The sequence below is a fragment of the Linepithema humile genome, chromosome 6, assembly GCF_040581485.1.
Source record: "Linepithema humile isolate Giens D197 chromosome 6, Lhum_UNIL_v1.0, whole genome shotgun sequence".
NCBI classification, from domain to species: Eukaryota; Metazoa; Arthropoda; class Insecta; order Hymenoptera; family Formicidae; genus Linepithema; species Linepithema humile.
The window spans coordinates 24,148,890-24,168,218 of record NC_090133.1 but is presented as its reverse complement, the minus strand read 5'-3'; the positions used below and the strand labels follow the sequence as shown (position 1 = coordinate 24,168,218).

The window sequence follows — 19,329 nt, the reverse complement described above, 5'->3', positions numbered from 1 at the left end:
TTTATTTGCATGATCGTACCTGCACTAACTCGTCATTTCGGGTTGGATAGTTAGTAATCCAGGGTTTACGTAAAAGTATTCTGTGAATATTTTTCTCCGTTAGTTGATTTAAAACGATCTATGATCACGACATATTCTATCTTTTTATCTTCAGCTGTAACGCATCATAATATCCGTAATCGTGAATAAAACACTATCATAACTTAATCACGTTTCCTAATTAAACGTTTCCCGATTAAAAGGGAAATTGCACGACAGTTTGAATAACGAATAGTTATCCATTTCAAGCATTGTTGCAAATAATTGAATTTAATTTAATTTAATTTATCGCGATTAACTAATGTATATACATTATCACAATGTTAAAATTTGATCTCTCGCTCGAGGTCACCACATTTCTTTTAATCGGTGGGAAACTAGGTCGCAACAAATTGTGACCGTAGTCATTTGAGCACAATTGTCGCGTGCACACTTGTGCTAGGTACTCCGCGTGAATACACGCCGAGCGAGCGCAGGTGGAAGCGAATATTCCCGCCAATCGTCGAGGCCGCGGCGATCGATGCGATGCGGCTCGGGATCGATTTCAATTTAGCGGCCGTTTAAGCGTGCACGCTCGCGGCTAACGAGCTTTCGAAAGTCGTAGATATCCGACAAGTTGGCCTACAGGGGTAGTCTCGCCGCGGCTCACAACCACCCGCCGCCAGAAACTTACCGCAGTCAAGCAGCACGAGTATCCGCGAGCATACATGTAACACGACACCCTTTACTCCCTTTAGCGTTGTACCGTAGACATTACATGCGCACAAACACACGCACAGCCCTCACGTGGCAGGCGTTTCACGCGGGGCCACGATCGGTGGTGGTAGGCATTGTTAACGTCTGGAAAGGATAAGAACTGCGGGCGCGATGGAGGGCGGCCGGCCGGACTGTTTTACTGCTTTTCCAACGGCGGAGAAGTCGATGGGATGGCGTGTGGTGCCCGTTGTAGAGATTAGAGAGAGCGAGTATGCACCTGAGGAACGGATTTACGTTCGGCAGGTAGATTACACATTACGGCCACCGTTTTCTTTGCGAATCGCTTTCGTGCAAGAAGAAGCCGTTCCGCTTCTCTTTTTCGTTAATTCTTCCTGAGGGATCGATGCCGCTGTAATGGAGCTTAAGTACGAAAGTGAATCAGATATTGCATTGTTTCAGCGGATTATTTCTACGAGGTGTTTGGAAAGTATTTGAAAATACTTTACGATCTGGCTGCGGCGTTTCACCGAAACGACAATTCGTGACGAAAGTAATGAAACTTTTACAAGCTGTGAAAGAAGAAATTGAAGTCTTTGTATGCTGTAGCACACGGAGCTTAGCGAGAGACCGTCACGATTTAATTAATTAACTAATTAATAATTTTACAGCAATTATTTGCACTTTATAAAACGTTCAAGACATTTAAACTTGAATAAAACTCTTGAAGATCTTTGAACGGAGAGAAATTATTTCCATAGTACTATTATTAATTAAATCGCTTTTATTTCAAAGAAATCATAATTACATAGCACAATATAATATATTTTTATAAATATTGTCTAGATTGCAACAACGGGATAAAACGTACCTCCTTTAAACTATTTCTCTGAGAAAAATATTTTTATATTTTCCTTGTCTTGCATGGTATAAAAAATTAGAATAAATGACACACGATGTAAAAAACCATCTCATTTATTTATATATAATCTCATTTTTAGACGGTATAGAACATTTTAAAAATATCGTTGTACAGGCACGCGTTTGGACACTGCGGTGCAAGCAAAACCGCAGTTTTGACTTTACAAATCGAGCTCGAATTACAATCATATATATATATATAATCTTACTGTACCTCTAGCTGAACGCAACAAATAAATTTTCTACATATCGCACACTCGTAAGAAAAATGACACAAGTCAAAAATATCAAATTGTTCAGGAGAGAAGAAAAAAGAAATTGCATTTTTAATAACGTTTCCTATGAACAGTATTATAAATTGGTTTTTATCTCAAATTCTATCGCAAATTATAAATCGTCTGAAGCAAGCTTGATTTTACAGAAAACAATGTCTATGCTCGGTTAAATAATAATTTTTAAATTAATTATTTACGGCAGTATTAAACATGGCGCACGCGGAAAGTATTTGAATTCAACTTCTATCACTGATCGAAGGCCGATTGTATTTACAACACAATTCACACATAAAACAAAATTCGAAAAATTTCGATTTGTGTCAGTTTTCTGAGTGTGCGATACATCACCGAGACTTGAAGCAAAATACAATATTAATTTTTGTAAATATTTATACAATCAAATTATTGAATTTTCCGCCATTTACGACGTCAGTGAGATCGTAATTGTTGTGCAAATGAAAGGTGCAATGTTAAACAAATATATCCTATGAAATACATTGGAAAAAAATAAATGTTATTGATATTTCATATATGTTTCTTAATTATTTATAAAATATGTTAAAAATTATGTTGCAATAATTACGTTTGATAAATTGTATAAATATTTCTCTCACCTCTGTCATATAAACTCTAAAATATCGCGAGTATTTTCGTAAAAGAGATTTAACGTGGAACAAAATATCGCTTGTGGTAAATCGTTTGTCCGTCATCGCATATGTTCAATTTACAATAAATGGTTCAATTTACGTATAAAGAAAAAACGTATTCAAGTATACGAGGACAATATTTTTGGACAGATTCATTATCATTCTCTGTGTTTTCTTCATTCCGCCTTCTCTTCTTTTCCTGACTGGGTCATATTAAATTCTCCGTTATACATTTTGCTTATGAAAAAAAACAATAACACGCGGAATATTAACGCACCACTGAGTAACGGCTAACCAGAAATACGTAACATTCGTCACAAACGCGCACCGGTTTTGCTGAGTTCGATAAAGCTGCAGTATTGTCACTGCAGGCGTTACAGAAAATGTTTCCACAATTGCGACAATGATGCTGCAACAGAAATAACATTCACAAATATCTATTATTAATCTACATTGATTATAAAATGTCTTTATTAATAAGACAGATTGATACGCATTTAGTAATACATATATAATTCATATCACAAATGTAGTATATTTCAGATAAAATATCACGAAAATTAATATCCTAATAATAATATTATTCATACGGGAAATTTGAGAAAGCATATCAATCATTGTAATTATTTTAGCAACGCATTGAATATTATTTAGTAATATTTGATGCCACAGCAATGCGTGCCGCAGCAAAATACTCATTAAACTCCACATTTATGTTCTATAAGTATTAATAATAAAACTTTGCAAGCAAGATAATTTTTCCAATGAACAAAACAAGTATTCGAAATATAGACATAATTTTCTCAAAATTTACATGTTTATTCATTTTCGCATTACAACTTCGAATTTGCAAAGTAAATTGGCAGGTATCTAATTTTACAGCTGCAAAATAACGAACACGAGTGAAACGAGGTATTATTTGTCGCTATTTTCAGATCAAGTCAAAAATCGATAATAATTTATAAGATATCGAGCGCCGCGATGCTGTATAAATATAGCACATTCGGCATCGCACAGTGAACTATAAGATTTTAACCGAAACGTCCAAACCAATAATAACTTTGTGGCGTATAATGGCGATGAGTTTGGCCGCCTCGGTTCTACGCGCTGGAAAGTAAAAAGCTCTGTAACGTAGTTCGCAGTTACGGATTACGTGTGTTCGTTGCGGGTCAAAAAAAGTGCATGCCCGTACCTGAAGCTGGCACGCGGACAACGGCCAGAGCTTTTTGCACTCGGTGCCAGGGATACTATTGTCCGCGCGTCAACTTCAGGTAAGAGAGCGCTTAATATTTTTTTGCGGTATTTCTTGCACAGGTTATTTCCATGTGAGGATCGTTAGATTACTGGAGTATAGACGGACACGGAACAGAACTGACTGACAAGCTGGAAAGTGACTTTAGTAAATGAGGAATAGTAAATATAAAGATCAATAGTGATATAAAATTTAAGACTTGATAATGCAATATTTAGCATGCTTCTTCACTAGCTGAATACTTAACAGTATTATTTCCTAAATAAATACATGCAATGAGTTCTACTTCATTAAAGCTTATATTATTAAATACATCCTTTTATATTTCAAAAGCGTGACTCTCATCTAATGCAAACGCGAGGAGTTAATCGTCGATTTATCGTATAAGGAATTCGCACAGATTTGCAAGTCGCGGTGACGGAGAATGCAACACCCACGCGTTTCGTTCTTACGCTCATTTCGCACTTCTCGAACACCCCTCGTCTCCTTATTATCCGGTAATCTTTATTTTCGAGCCATTACCGGCAGTCTATTATAATAATGGTATTCGTATTCCCTGAAAGCCAAAAGAATAGCGTAACGGTGGGAAAGCGACCGCGATTCTAAATTTTACATCTAAATTGAATCCCCTAAGTGGAGACGGTCGGATCGTCGTTCTCCCTTAGCGTGAGACGGTGAGAGCGGGATGCAGGGAAACGGTTGCCCGGTTATTACCGGGAAGTAAGAGCCCGAATAATATCGTCCCGATAACCGATTTCCTCGCGAAGTTAATTATTGAACCGTCCCATCAGCATGACTTACGACCGAAACGTAGTAGATTGGTGCCTGCAACTCCGTACCGGCGTGTCACAGGCACACGCCTTATCTTAACCGTGATAGATACCTACTTATAGATACTTTCCAAGACGAATAAATCAGATCCGCGAGATACTGTCAAGCAAATGATCGACCGTAGCGATCTATAAATTCCATGTGAGATGACTCGTTCTGGCGCGACGCGAAAGTCTGCTTGAATCGAGGAGACTATCTCGCGGCTTGCCTCGCCCGCCTTTGTAGCGCGCAACATCGGGCAAACTCACTTTTATGCAATCGCATGAGCAAGGAAATGAGTTTTCATCTCTGCAGTTAACCGTTAAGAAGATGCAAACGTTATATATTGCGTGCTTATTTATTTTTGCAGATAGAAACAGCTAAGAGCTCTTTTTTCGCAATTGTAATATTGGTCAATCAATCTCAGGCATAACCAATATGTTTGATTGCTAATACATTCTGCATAGATATATTCCAAAATATAAGTATATAAAATTGTCGAGTAATTTTTATCGTGAAAAATGCAATAGAGGATAGATAAAAAAAACATCAAAAGTTTATTTTAATTTAAATTAGAATAGCAAATTTTTTTAGTATGGAGAAAGTATTTTCGGAATACACATATTTTACTGAGATATATTTTCTGGGTTTGTTTTAAATTTTTGCGACACAGAATAGAATATTCTAGTCTCTTGCTGTACGATACCGTTCTATGCACATCGATGCACGACAATTCATAAATGGACAATTCATTTATCAGCGTGACTCGATGTTGCTTTTGATAATTCATATTACAAGTATGATGTCGTCGCTTCCTTTTACGTTAATAATCTCACGTAATACTTTATAAGAAGTGCGTATGTTTTACGTTTCCATCGCATATACCCTCGACGAGCCACAGTGAAAAAAAAGACGTTCGTTTTTCATGTAAAAACAAACGATAACTTGCATAGAAAATGTAAAATTATTTTTGAACTAGAATATATTACATCCGATCACAGACAAAAATCACCCACACACATCCGCGGCTTACACATTAAGTAATTAATCCGACTAACTCTCTGTTGAAAAAATAAATTTTTAAATGTTGTTACTGCAGAATGAAACTCGACTACCGCAATTTATTGTTACCGGGATGAAATCAAAACATTCGGCGATGCATAAAACATAAGAGAAAAGTTACGTTGTGTTTCGTTAACATCGCGGCGGAATCAAAATTCCGCAATCTGCGCGGAACTATGTCAAGTGCGCGTGTAAAGCAATTGTCGGCGTATCGAACGCGTGCACCAGAGCGCGTGGCTCTTTTAGAAAGCCTGGGGTGAATTTACCGTCTTACCGCGGTCAACCGCGGCCGTGCGGTCGACTACGGCGCGAGGGAGGGTTATTGTTTTGCCTGCTTCAGCATGTGCAAGTACGCGAGCTTGCGGCCGCCTCGCTTTTTTTCCCACAAACCCACCCCTTTCAAAAGCCCCGCGCCTTTTTCTGCACAGAGGACTTCCTCGTCGCGCGCCCGCGGACGGAACGGCTTGCCCACTGGCACGATTCCACCCACACATCTGGCCGTGCCATGGGTGGCCTATTCTATATTAAACAGTATGGTAATATACCTACGGGGCGAAAAATAAGTAACAAGAATATCCGAGCACTGCCTTGTTATTATGCAATAACTTACCACCCTTTCCAGCTCCTTTCAACCCTCTCATACCTGTGCGCGCGCGCGCTACATATTCCTCGAACCGCCGGCTACGTAAAGCAAAGAGAGAATACAGTCTAATGTATTTTATGAGGCGAGCAACGTCTCTATCACGTCGTCAACTGAATATGCATGCGGGCCATGCATGCACAACACACACAATCATGAATACATGTCAGGTGATGGTGCAATAATGTAATTGGACGTTCTGAAAGAAACGTTGTCCGACTAACATAATATTACTTGTAAATATTTGATGAAACGGAAATTCTCGATAGCGTTTCCACAATATTCGAAAATTTGCAGGCACGCAAAATCACGTCGATTATATTAACAAGATGTATCAAATGCGTAGACGATTTTTACGAAGCTTCGCGGCGCCGGAATTGATCACGCAACGATTAGCCTAATGTCGACAGGCCGCGCTGAACCGTATTTATCGCGTACGTCAGCGAAGTTTCGATAAGGTCCCGAGCGCGCGTAAATTCCGCCACGGAATTTATCCGTATGACGAATGCACGAATGCGCGCTGTCCGCTGGCGCGCCGTGTGCTTCCCTTATCGATGCACGCAACAACTGCAACGAACGTAACGATCAGATCTCCGCGAATACTTTAAGGGCTTCCACCGTGCCGGTGCGTGATTCGTGTTCGAAAAATGAAGGCGAGTTGGTAAGCTCTCTCGCCGAGCTTCGTTACGCGATTCAAGAATCCGCCGTCTTCGCCGTCTTTGCCGTGTAACGCGACACGACTTCGCGCTAATGAGCGAATTAAAAAACGTTACGGACGCGCGCGGCCGCTTTCGCGCGGCGGGTGCTTAACACGCCCGAGAACTTGTTTAAGCCCCTAATCCCTCAAGCGCGGGCTCTTATCTATCCGCAAATTCCGGCCCTCATTACGGCCTATCGCGATTTAATAAAGGGGGAAGTTAGGTAAACGAAAGCCTTTAAGTGTAATTGCTAGCCCGGGTAACACGATAGCCCGCTATCTCTAATAATACGACTGTCGTGCATCAAAGTTGTTGCGCGCGAAGAGCGATTTCGATCTCGAGATCCTGACGATCTGACGAGCGCGCAGCCCGCGCATCAGATCCCGACTTAGGTAGGTGTATTCCCGAGATGCCAGTTCCGTCTACCTCCCCGCGACTCGATCGACCGTGGTCATTCAACGCGCGCTTCGCCTTGTCTCCTCCGCGCGGGCTCCGTCGGCTGGAATCCGCATCGGGGAAGGCAGTAATTTCCAGAACGACGGGGATAATTGAACAATTACGTACGGTGCGCCGCGCTTTCAGCCGAGCTTCCAGTCGCGCGAACCAGTTCTCCGAATAGATCGGATGAGCGAAAGAGGAAGGCAGGAAGAGGGTGGTCCGCGAAGGAACCGGAGAAACCGTGGTTGGGGCGGAAAGCTCGAGGAGAAAGAAAGAGAGGGAGAGAGAGAGAGACTAAGAGGAGGTTTACGAAGGCGTGAGAGCAATTAAAAAGTTTGATTACCTTGCGACGAGTCACGTTGAACTCACGGTTACACCCTTTGCATTGGGTGACCAGCCGATCGTTCGCCCAGGTTACCGAGCCCTCTTGCAGCGCCGATTGCTGCTGCTGCTGAGCGTTGTCAGCGGCCTCGCGCAGTTCGGCCGCCGCTAATTTGGCCGCGCTCAATTGTCCCCCAAGTTCCTCCAGAGTTCGTTCCTGTTCGCTGCACACCTCCTTCAGCGCATAATATTCCTCCTGCAGTGTCAAGTATCTCTGGAACAACGGGACACGCCGGTGATTATCCGCCATGTATTTACTCGCCCGTTTATCGCCGCCATGAAGAATAGATTAGTTTGCTACAAAATATCACTTAAAATGATAGAAATCGCTTTTGGATAATCTATTATATATCTCGCCTTGATTCGAGTGTATTTTTCTTTATAGCAATTTTATGAGTTAAGTTACTTTTTCCAATCGTTTTTGTATATATTCTTATTTTTCTACATTCTTATTTTTACAATGCCGATTTGGATTTGATTCACATTGATTCTCAAAGATTCAATTTTATCCACGTGTATATTTTTATCCTTTATACATATTAACTGCGGTCTCATTGAGAGCACCCAGTGGATATTCACCTTTGGAACATAGTTTATTTTCGTTTGCAAGTGTCAAATACCGCTTTAAGAATCTGCAGATACGAAAATCCAGTGATTCAAATAAATTTCATTAATCTATTTCAGTGCGGCGACACCGTGGCACTTACTGTCAGTTCTATTATCGAAAGACGGATAAATCTCCGCAACGCGCTCCACCGATTGAATTAGGTGCAGGCTTATAATCCACGCTGGCAGGTTTCGGAATGGGATTTAAATAGAAAGATCGGATCGCCGTTTCGTTGTCGGAACTTACAAGGTTGCGCGACGATAACGTAACTGCGAGATTTATTCGGCGGGATATGCTTAAAAGGCAATACAGATACTGTACCGTACCTCGGACACCCGTTTCAGCTGATCGATCTCTTGATGTAATTGAGAGATCTTCTCCGTGTTACAGATCGATGTTTCCTGCAAGGAGGTTCTCCATTCGCGCTCGAGTCGCAATTCCCTCTCGACCCCATTCGTCCGCGCTTCCCGTTCCGCGGCCTCGGCGCCCAGGATTCTCACTCTCTCCTCCGCCCCCGATCTGACACCATCCATCTCTTTGCACCTGATTAAGTCAAATCGTTGGTACTTATCCGTCGATGACATAAAACCATCCCCGTCGGGAACGATTTTGTTAAATTGAATCAACAATCTTCAACTCATATTTTGCACCAGGATTACATTAAGATCCGAAATTAATGTGAGTGTAATGACGCGTGATGCTGTATTTCTAAAATGACCCTATTCATTCGAGTCGAAAATATCGAACAATATCGACAGTCTCGTAAATTCTTTAAGGGCAAGGAGTGGTTTTTCTTAGAGTTTGCAACTTGCTATTTATACCTACTTATTAATAGCAAAGACAAAAACTTGTGATATTATATATCATGTTGGAAGAAACTAAACAATTGCATATTTACTGCTTAAAGTTTTTATTAAATAAATGTTATGTCATAAAAGCATTATGAACGAATAAAAGTAAATTTTTAAAAAGCGCATTTAAGGAACTGTTTTGCGATCATATTATAAAAATGGGGATGCATCTACTATTATTATCATATACGTATTTTATAATTAATTTTACTTTTTACATATACAAAAGAAAATAAAACAAAAAGTGTAAAATTATCGGGTATATTAGAGAACCTTCATAATTGTATATTGAGATAATGTGCCAATCCATGAAATTCATATTTAACATTTATAACTAATTAATAATGTTGATAATGAAGCATATTTATTATATACAAATATTTGCAAAGATAAAATACAAATGCATATTATTATGTAATATTTTTTTGTACAAATACATTTATTAAAATAATAAAGCTATTGACTAATTTCCAATTTTATCGATATTTTTGCAAATATATAACTTACCTTATGTGATATATTCTATTAACAGATAAAGGAAACACTTTATTCAGTAGATATAATATGCCTCATATGCTAAAGGGACACAGCAATAAAAATGTTATTAAATCGCGTGGTTTCTTACGTCTAATCGGCAATAACTTTGGGATAAACAAACGCACACTCTTTTCTGTCATAAATTTATTTTCGTAGCGTTAGTACAAGCACACGTAGTGTCAGAGTGCGTTATAATGTTCACTGCGCGGGGGGCTTACGAATACGTAAGTAATATGGATATGGCACGTTTAATTAATCACCGCCGAGTGTTTTACTTTCGACCAGGGAGTAACTATGGTTTCGAAAAATGTCGTATACAAGTAAATGTGTCGGTTACAGATCTTTATAATATTATAACTTAATTAATTCGGAGTTATTTTTATATATGGAAATTAATAAATCAATTCAAAAGGAATGATTCGGTAATAAGATTGATCGCGAATCAGTTCCTTAAACGCAGTTAGAAACAAATTCCTAATTTTTTTACTTTGAATAATTAAGATGAGTATTTTCCGATAATGAAAAATAAATATAATGGAAATGATTGAAATGAGATGTAATGACTAAATATTCGATAATATTACCTCTCTCTCATGTTTGCAGTAATATACTTTATTAATCTAAAGATGTTGTAATGTATAAATCTAGTGATTATTGCGAGAGACTTTAAAATGTCTTGATAATATTAACAGCTACATATCGATATAATTATCTGTCGAGTAGCTATTTAGTGAAGGTTTGCCAATATCCCCGTGACGATAAGAGTATTTTTTTTCTTTTATTCTTAGAGCTTCACGTTTGTCTAATTTATCCTATCTAAATCCGATCGCATTTACGACATCTAAGTAAAAAATAAATTGTCTCTAGCTAAAGCTGTCCATTTAATTGCGTGCGTGCTTTGTTTAATTATTGGTATGATCGTTTGTTATTATACCAGAATTCCGTATAGTATAGCGACAGCTGATAGAAAATTTTTATCACAACAATTATATTTGTACGTAAATAATACTTGCTAAAATAGTACAATATGAAGAAAATCTTTTCAACGTTTTTTTTTTAAGAAATGGTAAGATTTTATATAAATCCGATGAAAATGAATGGCTATCTTTATAAATTTTGCTGAATAATATTAATAATGGCATAATATAAAATAATTCATCCGAAATTTGAAAAACATGAAACAAATGTAAATGTTAGTTCTCTCCGTATTTTTAACATGATAAATTTAATTTCGGGCTATATTGTTATGAAGAATTTTTAAAATTTCATTAAATTTACATTTTTTTCTGCAAAACAAAAATAAAACGATGATACAGTTTAAAATATATGCGTGCATCAAAAAAAGTTTTGTACAGTTTAGATTTTCGCTAAATTAGTACATTAGTACATTTGTTAACTAAAAAGTACAATATGGAATATGGAATAAAAAGATATTCATTTACAAAAAAATAGGACCGTTTTGTGAAATATAGTATTTTGTGTATGTTTCCGCTGCTTCATAATTGACTTAAAATGAACCATTGCTAGCTTTTTTTACACGTAACATTTCATCCTTGCATGTTTGCATTTCACGAGATAAGCGATAACATTAATACGATATCAGATAATGTAGTATTGATCAAACTAATCCCTTGTTACTTTTCGCTCCTGACGTAGGAACCCTTCATCAAAAATTCACGATACTGAGCGAAAAGCTGGCTTATCAAAGCAACTTTTGCGCCGACAACTGATCAGATAAGCTGCTTAGTGGAAAAAAAGTGTCAACGCCTTAGTACAAAAACGCAAGGTAATAAAGCGCAAAACTTTTTCTGATGCGCGTGGTTATTATACTAATGGCTACGCTGCTTCTAATCTCGAGTATGCACGTGATCGATCGCACTTATAAATTAATTAACACTAATGAAAGACAAATAAACATACTTCTCATCCATTTTCTGGATGGTCTCAGTCATCGACAGTGTTTTAGCTTCCAGCTTTGTGATCAGTTCTGTTTTATGCTTAAGCGAGCTTTCGCATTCCTGAAATAAATATTTATTGAGTACAAGAGAAAGAGACGATTATGCTTTATCCAAATTGCTAACTAAACCTGGAATAGCACAATACGATGCATATTAATTTGGAAATCGTTTCCATGATCATTAGGCATAAGTTTAGTTAAATGACGTATATATCGTCTTTGTCTTGCAATTTTTAATTTATCGTACATAGAATATCTTAATAAATATGATGTAACGAAATGTGAGAATCTCTAGATTTGATGAGAGACCAGACTTCGTAAATCCGTTTATCTTACGTTTATAGTGAATCATCAATCGTGATCGGCGCGAGTAAGAAATTTATTTTAAAAATATTAAACTTTTTTTCTGACTCGTATTTAATATTATTATTTTCATTAAATTTTATTATAATATGATTACAAATAATATATTGGATGTTGTGAGTATTAACTTCTTTTCTTCATATCGTTATTTGTAAACAAATTATTTTTTATCTCAAATAATAAAAATCAACATATTGTAGTTGATTTTCCCGTTAGTGAAAAATATATGCTCACATATTACACTTGATACTGTGATGCTATCAAAATTTCTACAAGTTATTGTCTTTAACGTAACAGTTTGTGTCGAGTCAAATCGAATATCGGCGACTTGATTTTACGTCTCAGAAAAGCGCGAATAAGTGAAATCATTTCGTTACACCATAATAATCGTTATGCAATCGAACCAATTTGTCAGCGTAACGTCGATCAATCTTCAAAAGTGGCACTGTATAAATATTAGGTGTGTACAACAGTGTGCTATGCGTGAAACATAAGTAGAAAGTTGGTAAAGTAATTTAGCACAACTCTGTAGAACGTATGTATAAAAAATGTACGCTTCGCGTGCAGCACCGAATAGCCGCGATATCCGAAGTGTCAAGTTCCGCTGCGGAATCAATCATGTAAGGGTAGGCTGTCTTTATTCTTTCGCGGCTCGCTCGGTCGTTGAACCGTTTCTGGAAATCTCCGAGCTAGAACGACTCTGTTTCAATATATCATTGGTAGAAGCTTTCGATGAGTGCTCGTCCAGAGAGCGTTGATGATCGACCGTCGGCCGAGCGATCGGATTCTCCACGGGCGGACACCCTCGCGGGGAAGTGGGACTAGCCTTATTAAAAATAGATTTGGACACGCCACCCGGAGTGGTGGGGCTTCGTATGCCTTCGCCGTCCTTCATCAAGTGATTATACTTCTCAAGGTTGTTAAGAATCTTGCCGATCTGATTGGTCTTCGCGTGAAGACGACTCACCATCTCGCCCTTCTGTGTCAGCTCATGCTCACACTCCTATAACGGAAACATGTCCAGAAACGGAGAATTTACGTCAAAACTCTCTCGGAAAGAAGATTCCGGCGAAATAAAAATTTCCACCATTTGTTAGCACATTCATAAAAAAAAGCATTTAAGTAGTTTAATGCAGTATAACAACCTATCTTAAGTAAAATACGTTTTAACTATTTGCTAAAAAATATGTTGCTGAAATATTAGTAACTAACGAAAATAAAATACGAAAAGATATAAAACAGATTATTTCTTCTGTGCTATAACTAGTAATCCTGCTGTTAAAAAAAAAAAATCCTATGATTAAAGCATTTTATAAGTACTTATATAAATAAATATCACGATTGTGATATAGTACACTCTTTTATATCTATCGCCGCATGCCACTTTGATAAGACTTTATCTAATTGATAAGACTTTATCTAATTACTATTTACCAAAAGCGTATACAATAACAAACAGTTTTGTGTTTTAAATAAATAATTTGCTACGATAGAGACAAATTTTTTGAAGACAAATTTTGAATAAATTATGGACCAGCGTTATTTTTTTATAGAAATGTCAAATAGTGTATTTTATCTATTTACGAAATAATCATAATTCCCAATTCTGTTACCATTTTGTAATTTACGAAAGTGATTGATGAAAATATGAGCATGCTATATCACGATAATTAGAAAATTATACTCTAGTAGTTGCAAGTTGTACCACCTGCAGCTTTTTGTACATTTCCAAGTTGATTAATTTGATATCCTCCAGTTGTCGTCTCAAAGATATTATAGTGTCTTGCTTTTCATGTATATCCTTCTCTAACAACTTCGTAGCTACTTCCATTTCGGATTTCATGCTAATCTGTATGAAAAGAGGCAAAAATACCAATCAATCCCTGTACGCACTCATATACATATATTTTTATCAAGCTGTATTGTTGTAAAAAATGTCGAGAGTTATGAGATTCTATATACAAAAGGAATCGTAAAAATATACGAATATAAAAACCTGTAATTCCAGTTCTTTCTCTAGATCGTGCCGATATTTTTTTTCAGATTCTATTCTACTTCTAAGCTCTTCCATTTCCACGGTGGTCTCTGTTATTTTAAGAGGTACTTTTCCATTCTAAAATTAGATCGATCTTTTAATAACAGAACAGTCTGTACAGGTTATTTTAACGATACATATACCTCATTTGCATCTTTAACTTCTATTCCAAGTTCCTTTTTCAGCTGCCTGTTTTCATCTTGAAATGATAAAATATTGTTTTTGGCAATAGCGAGATCTTCTTTCATAAGAGCATTCGTTGTCGTCAGAGATTCTACTTTAGCTTGGAGATTCGTTACCGTCGCACTAAAATTGATAAAGAATATCAATTGTGCGCATAAAATAATTAGCACTCGTGAGTAAACACGCGCGGCTTCTTGTTCAAAATTCGCGAGTAATCAAATATTTACTTTAAGTGCCGATTGAGCTCCTCGATGTAATTCTTTTGATCAAGCACCGTAGTCATATTGTCGTTTTCGAGTTCATCGTCTGGTGATTCGCCAGGTATATGATTACTGTTGCGCAGATACAATGAAAAATCAATTACTCCTTGCTGACAATCGAGGTCTTCTTCCTGTCACAATAGTTACGACTGATGTTGGCTTAACGTTCATTATCACTCCGATACGCATACATACTTTCGCATGTGTGAAAAGCACGACATTAATCCAGACTGACCTTTACGCAGAAGTTGCAATCGATCACATTTAAGCCGACTAACAAACCCATTACTACGATTGCTTCCTCGCTCATCATCAGAGCATCTGGTTCGAAATATTCGGACAAGATATCATCCTTGTGATCAATCAGAACTTTCAGATAATCCGCTAACTTTTTTTGCATCAATGCCATACGCAGCCAAGCACGCGCCCTACCCATAGCCGTCCTGAAAATGGCAATTTCAAAATGCGATGTCTCAAATTGAGAATTCCTGATTGCCGAGTTATCGGTAAATTTTTTATAAATTAGTTTAATTCCATAATTAATTAAAAGTATAATTATCAATCGCTAAACTAATATTGCCAAATCATAATTGAAAACTTCTTACTTAAATGTTGATGATAAAAAAATTGTCAAGGCAATAATAAAAAGCAAAATAATATTTTCAGAAATAATTAAAAAGACTCTAAGAAATATATGTATTATTTTATAGCGCAAAATTACTCATGTTTTAACGAAAAATGAAAACGTCATACATATTTTTTATCGCTGAACTAAACGCAAAATAAATGCTGTTTATCAGTCGTATAATTATTCGGACAAAGTCAAGCAAATAAATGTAAGCCACATTCTCAAAGTAGAAAAGTACGCAATACCTAACAGTAGGTAAATCACGAATGCTGGATGTAATATCTTGCGCTTCAGAACAATATTTCTCTACGAGCTGAAGAATATCCCACAGCTCCTTCTTGGGTCCGAGAAGACCCTGAAATCGGAGGCTGTTAATATTAACTTTATAGATTTACCGTGTTGTCCGCACGACGGTTTTACCTTCTTCGGCCGTAAACCGTGCCTAAGCACGTGTTCAAGGACGATGAAAAAGTGTTGCAATGGCATGTGATCAGAATCGAGCATGCGACCATATTTTAAGGATGTTTCGATCAGCTCCTTGACGATTAGTTTTGAAATGTTAACGAGGTTACTCCTCTCGATGATCACCGGATCCCGTGCTGCAAAAACAATACGTTTTTGTTCTAACTGGCGTAGTAACGTCGATTAATTTGCTTCGTACTCAGAATAGTGACTTCAAATTCAGCGATAAATATCTCGAATATGAAATATCCTTAATTATTAAACCTTAAATGATGTATGTATGAATAATGAGTGCACAGCACAATTTGCACAAGGATATTATTCTATATTTTTATACCTTCGTAATTAAATAGAAGATAAATAAAATAATATGTGCAATCATAAGCAAAGATTTGCAATGGTTTCGTTGTAAAAGAAATGCATTCCACTGAAAGCGCTCTTGCAAAAGTGTAACGAAGAAAAAAAAATATTTTTCTTTCGTTATAAGCAAGAAAAGCAATTCTACGAGGGATATAAAACAATGACAATGTTGTCATTTATTGTTGTTGATTAGAATATTGATATCTGTTATTTAGAAATAAATGCGTAGAATTAAAATACAAACAGTTTTCAATACAAGAAATCTTATGATGCAATTAATTAATAAAAAAAGAGGCTGAACACAAAAAAGGATCTGAAAAAGTAAACTAATAAAATAAACTTTGGTATTTCCATGAATTAAATTGGGTGAGTGCGAAAACATCGAGTACAGACACAAGCTGGAGACGTGCTGCAATGGCGGTGGACTTGATGGCATAATATCGCGAAGCTCTCGCTGCTCGGGAAGCTGTTGCTGATGATGGTGATGATGATGATCATGATGGTGATTAATACCAAGAGCGAGCGGCGGCGATGGTGACCGCTGCATCGACTCTTGGAGCGAGAACTCGACATCCTGTAGCTCTTTCAAACAGAGCCATTCGCCATCTACCGACACACGAAAATTGCACAGGTATATTGTGTCCTGAGCACCAGCCATGTCTTCCTCCAGCATGACCCCGCCGTGATGTACACCACCGTGATCGCCCGGCGGCCGCAGTTTCAGACCAGTCAGGGATTCTTGCCGCATAGAAGACGATATCGTCCTCTATCGTTACTATCTTAATCGATTCCAAAGATTGTAGGCTATCCTTCCTTCGACAGTTGTTTACTTTCAATTTGCATAGACTTTGACCTTCTTTTTAGCAATAATCTTCTACTGTAGATCGACTTGAGAGTTCGTCGCAATTAAATACCTTACTCGCTATTAAAATAACGAGTTTGTCGTTAATAATCGATCGGCAATCTATACACCTCGTTTGATTTATGCGCCTGTTAGGTTTATGCGCAACATTCAAGACTTGTTCAATGCCGTATAGTAGTTTCTTCTTCCTTCCGTTGCATCGATCAGCTGATGGAAAAAGGTGTCGCAATGGATGAGTCACCAAGTGTTGATATATCGCAGGATATATTCAGATTTTATATTGGCAACAAGACAGAATTCTTCGTCCACTGTTTGTTTTATTTTTTATATCTCTGCCAGATAATCTTTGCCAGATGTTATATCCACCGTTGAAATATTGTTGTAGAAGCAAATCTGTCGTTGCTCTAATCAGGAACGAGCCAGTCGAATTGCGGATACTGTAGAAGCGGCAAATAAAATCCCACCTTGCGAGCGACGAAGAAACGATGGGAGATATGCGCACTAACGGGACTACATCGCAGTCCGACGACGGTACGAATACTTGCTCACAAAACGACACGTAAATCTGTACACTATTCTGAATAACTGGGAAATCGTACGAGAGTCGAGCGAGGAAAATTTCACGTCGAAAATAGTGAGAGCGCCGGCGAAATGTGATATTGATTTTCCCGCTGACTTTGTCTCCATCTGCGATAATCAATACGGATGCCAGTGCACATTGCTGTGCCGTGCTGCCACCATCTCTTTCTATTGCGCTGTACTACTCCATCGGTATAACAGTAGTTCTAGGCTACTCAGTAACTACTGTACGAGTACTCGTACGTGCCAATAATAAAAATTCGCGAAACTTTTATTAAACAAAAGTGGTAAAAGAATAACGCATTCCATGTTTTAAAATTTTATTTTAATATTAAACGCACACAAAACAAGTTTTGAATATTCTTATAGAAGTAGTGTGTAAAATGCATCACTATCTTAAATGCAAATTATTAATATGTATCAATTATCTTATCACTGAATCAGAACGAAGGCAAACATGAACGTGGATCTTTTTCTACACGTCAAACTCAATTATTCACGAATAAATCAGAATAATCACGTATTTATGTCAATCGAAAACGATTAATTACGCGTAATTAAAGGAAAAACATCATTACAAACGTCACTATGCTCCCATTAACATAATGATATCAAATACATCACATTCAGACTACGAATTCTCCCGCAATGATTTTCTGTAATCAACAGCAGTCACGTCACAGACAACCGCGCATTAAAAACCGGCCGCACGATATACTATGCGTAGGCGATAACACTGTTTTTACGGATATATGTTATCGTTCAAGATATAACTGAAGAATCCCAGTCAAAGTAAATAACAGAAGTATTTCAAATGCGGTATTATAATATTACTATTAATAAAAAATATTGCAAAAGAAAATTATTAAATTTGATAAAAATACTCTGCACGAAATAATACGAAAGCAATATGAAGTTTTGATATAAATTATTATCTCTTTCATTATTTATTCATATTTGCCGTATTATTCATTCATTACAAAGCTAATAAGCATATTCAGAATTTGTGATAACTAATGCAAAATCGAAATAAATTTTGGTCAAAATAGTTTATAAAAATTTCTAAAATACGTGCTTTCTAAAGTGACAGAGTTTTATTTTTTATATCTTTTATGTTTATTATATATAAAAAATTTATACTCAGTAATTACGTTTCATACATGTATTGTACAGCTTCGTATTAATTGCACACCAAAAAAATTTTATTTTGTCATTATGATTTTTATAACGCAAACGATTCAGTCGTTTGCGGTTTGAATGACATATATCCGATGTAAATTTCATTGATATATTCAAACATGTGCTACTGAAATAGTTTATAGATTTTAACTAACATAGTACGATCATCAATAAAGAAACTACACAATGATAAAAACACGTGCGCGCACAGTACGTTCACGCGCGCTAATCGCACGCGGGCGCAAAGCTATATCCGAGAGCGCGGCTTTTCGAAAGACGCGCCGAATCGTGGAACCATGTACTTAACTACTATGTACTCACGTCTCGGCAACCACCAGGCATCCAGCTTTCTGGGTCTGGACACGACAAGATCCGGCCATTTGTCTTCCCGTATAGAATAACTTGACGGCGAACGTGAAACACTTTTCTCGTTTTCATCGGATGCAAGACTACCGGTAAGCGATTTCTCGGACGGGGATATTGGCAAACCGTCGCTACTCTCCGCGGCCATGTTTACGTTCCACTGGCGACCTGCAGCGCATGGATTTACTGACACGCGCACACTATATGTATATGTATGTGCTCGTGTATATATACAGCTATCTCTTTG

The 19,329-nt window shown here is 37.3% G+C and overlaps 1 protein-coding gene across 4 annotated transcripts; it reads right to left on the bottom strand.

The window, feature by feature from the left end:
• Positions 1-1,691: 1,691 nt before the first annotated feature.
• On the bottom strand, positions 1,692-19,264 carry LOC105668031 (protein RUFY3). Of its 4 annotated transcripts, none has more exons than XM_012360201.2 (12): positions 19,041-19,264; positions 15,698-15,876; positions 15,523-15,632; positions 14,885-15,092; positions 14,617-14,780; positions 14,350-14,512; positions 14,168-14,284; positions 13,880-14,020; positions 11,772-11,869; positions 8,790-9,006; positions 7,819-8,070; positions 1,692-2,984 (listed from the first exon to the last, which is right to left on the bottom strand). In XM_012360201.2, exons 1-12 carry the CDS (start codon positions 19,228-19,230, stop codon positions 2,844-2,846), a joined length of 1,980 nt encoding a protein of 659 aa, XP_012215624.1. In that variant the 5' UTR covers positions 19,231-19,264; the 3' UTR covers positions 1,692-2,843. The 4 variants fall into 4 exon arrangements, with proteins under 4 accessions (XP_012215624.1, XP_067214411.1, XP_012215623.1 ...); XM_067358310.1 differs by lacking the exon at positions 19,041-19,264 and adding an exon at positions 16,493-17,675; XM_012360200.2 differs by lacking the exon at positions 19,041-19,264 and adding an exon at positions 16,613-17,666.
• Positions 19,265-19,329: the final 65 nt, after the last annotated feature.

Bases quoted from the DNA above. Each gene is read 5' to 3' on its own strand.
- LOC105668031 (XM_067358310.1), bottom strand. From the start codon at position 16,847: ATGCGGCAAGAATCCCTGACTGGTCTGAAACTGCGGCCGCCGGGCGAT. The intron at 15,633-15,697 runs GTAAAACCGTCG...CTCCGATTTCAG, and splicing joins ACGGTTTACGGCCGAAGAAG to GGTCTTCTCGGACCCAAGAA. The intron at 15,093-15,522 runs GTATTGCGTACT...TGCCATTTTCAG, and splicing joins CGTGATTTACCTACTGTTAG to GACGGCTATGGGTAGGGCGC.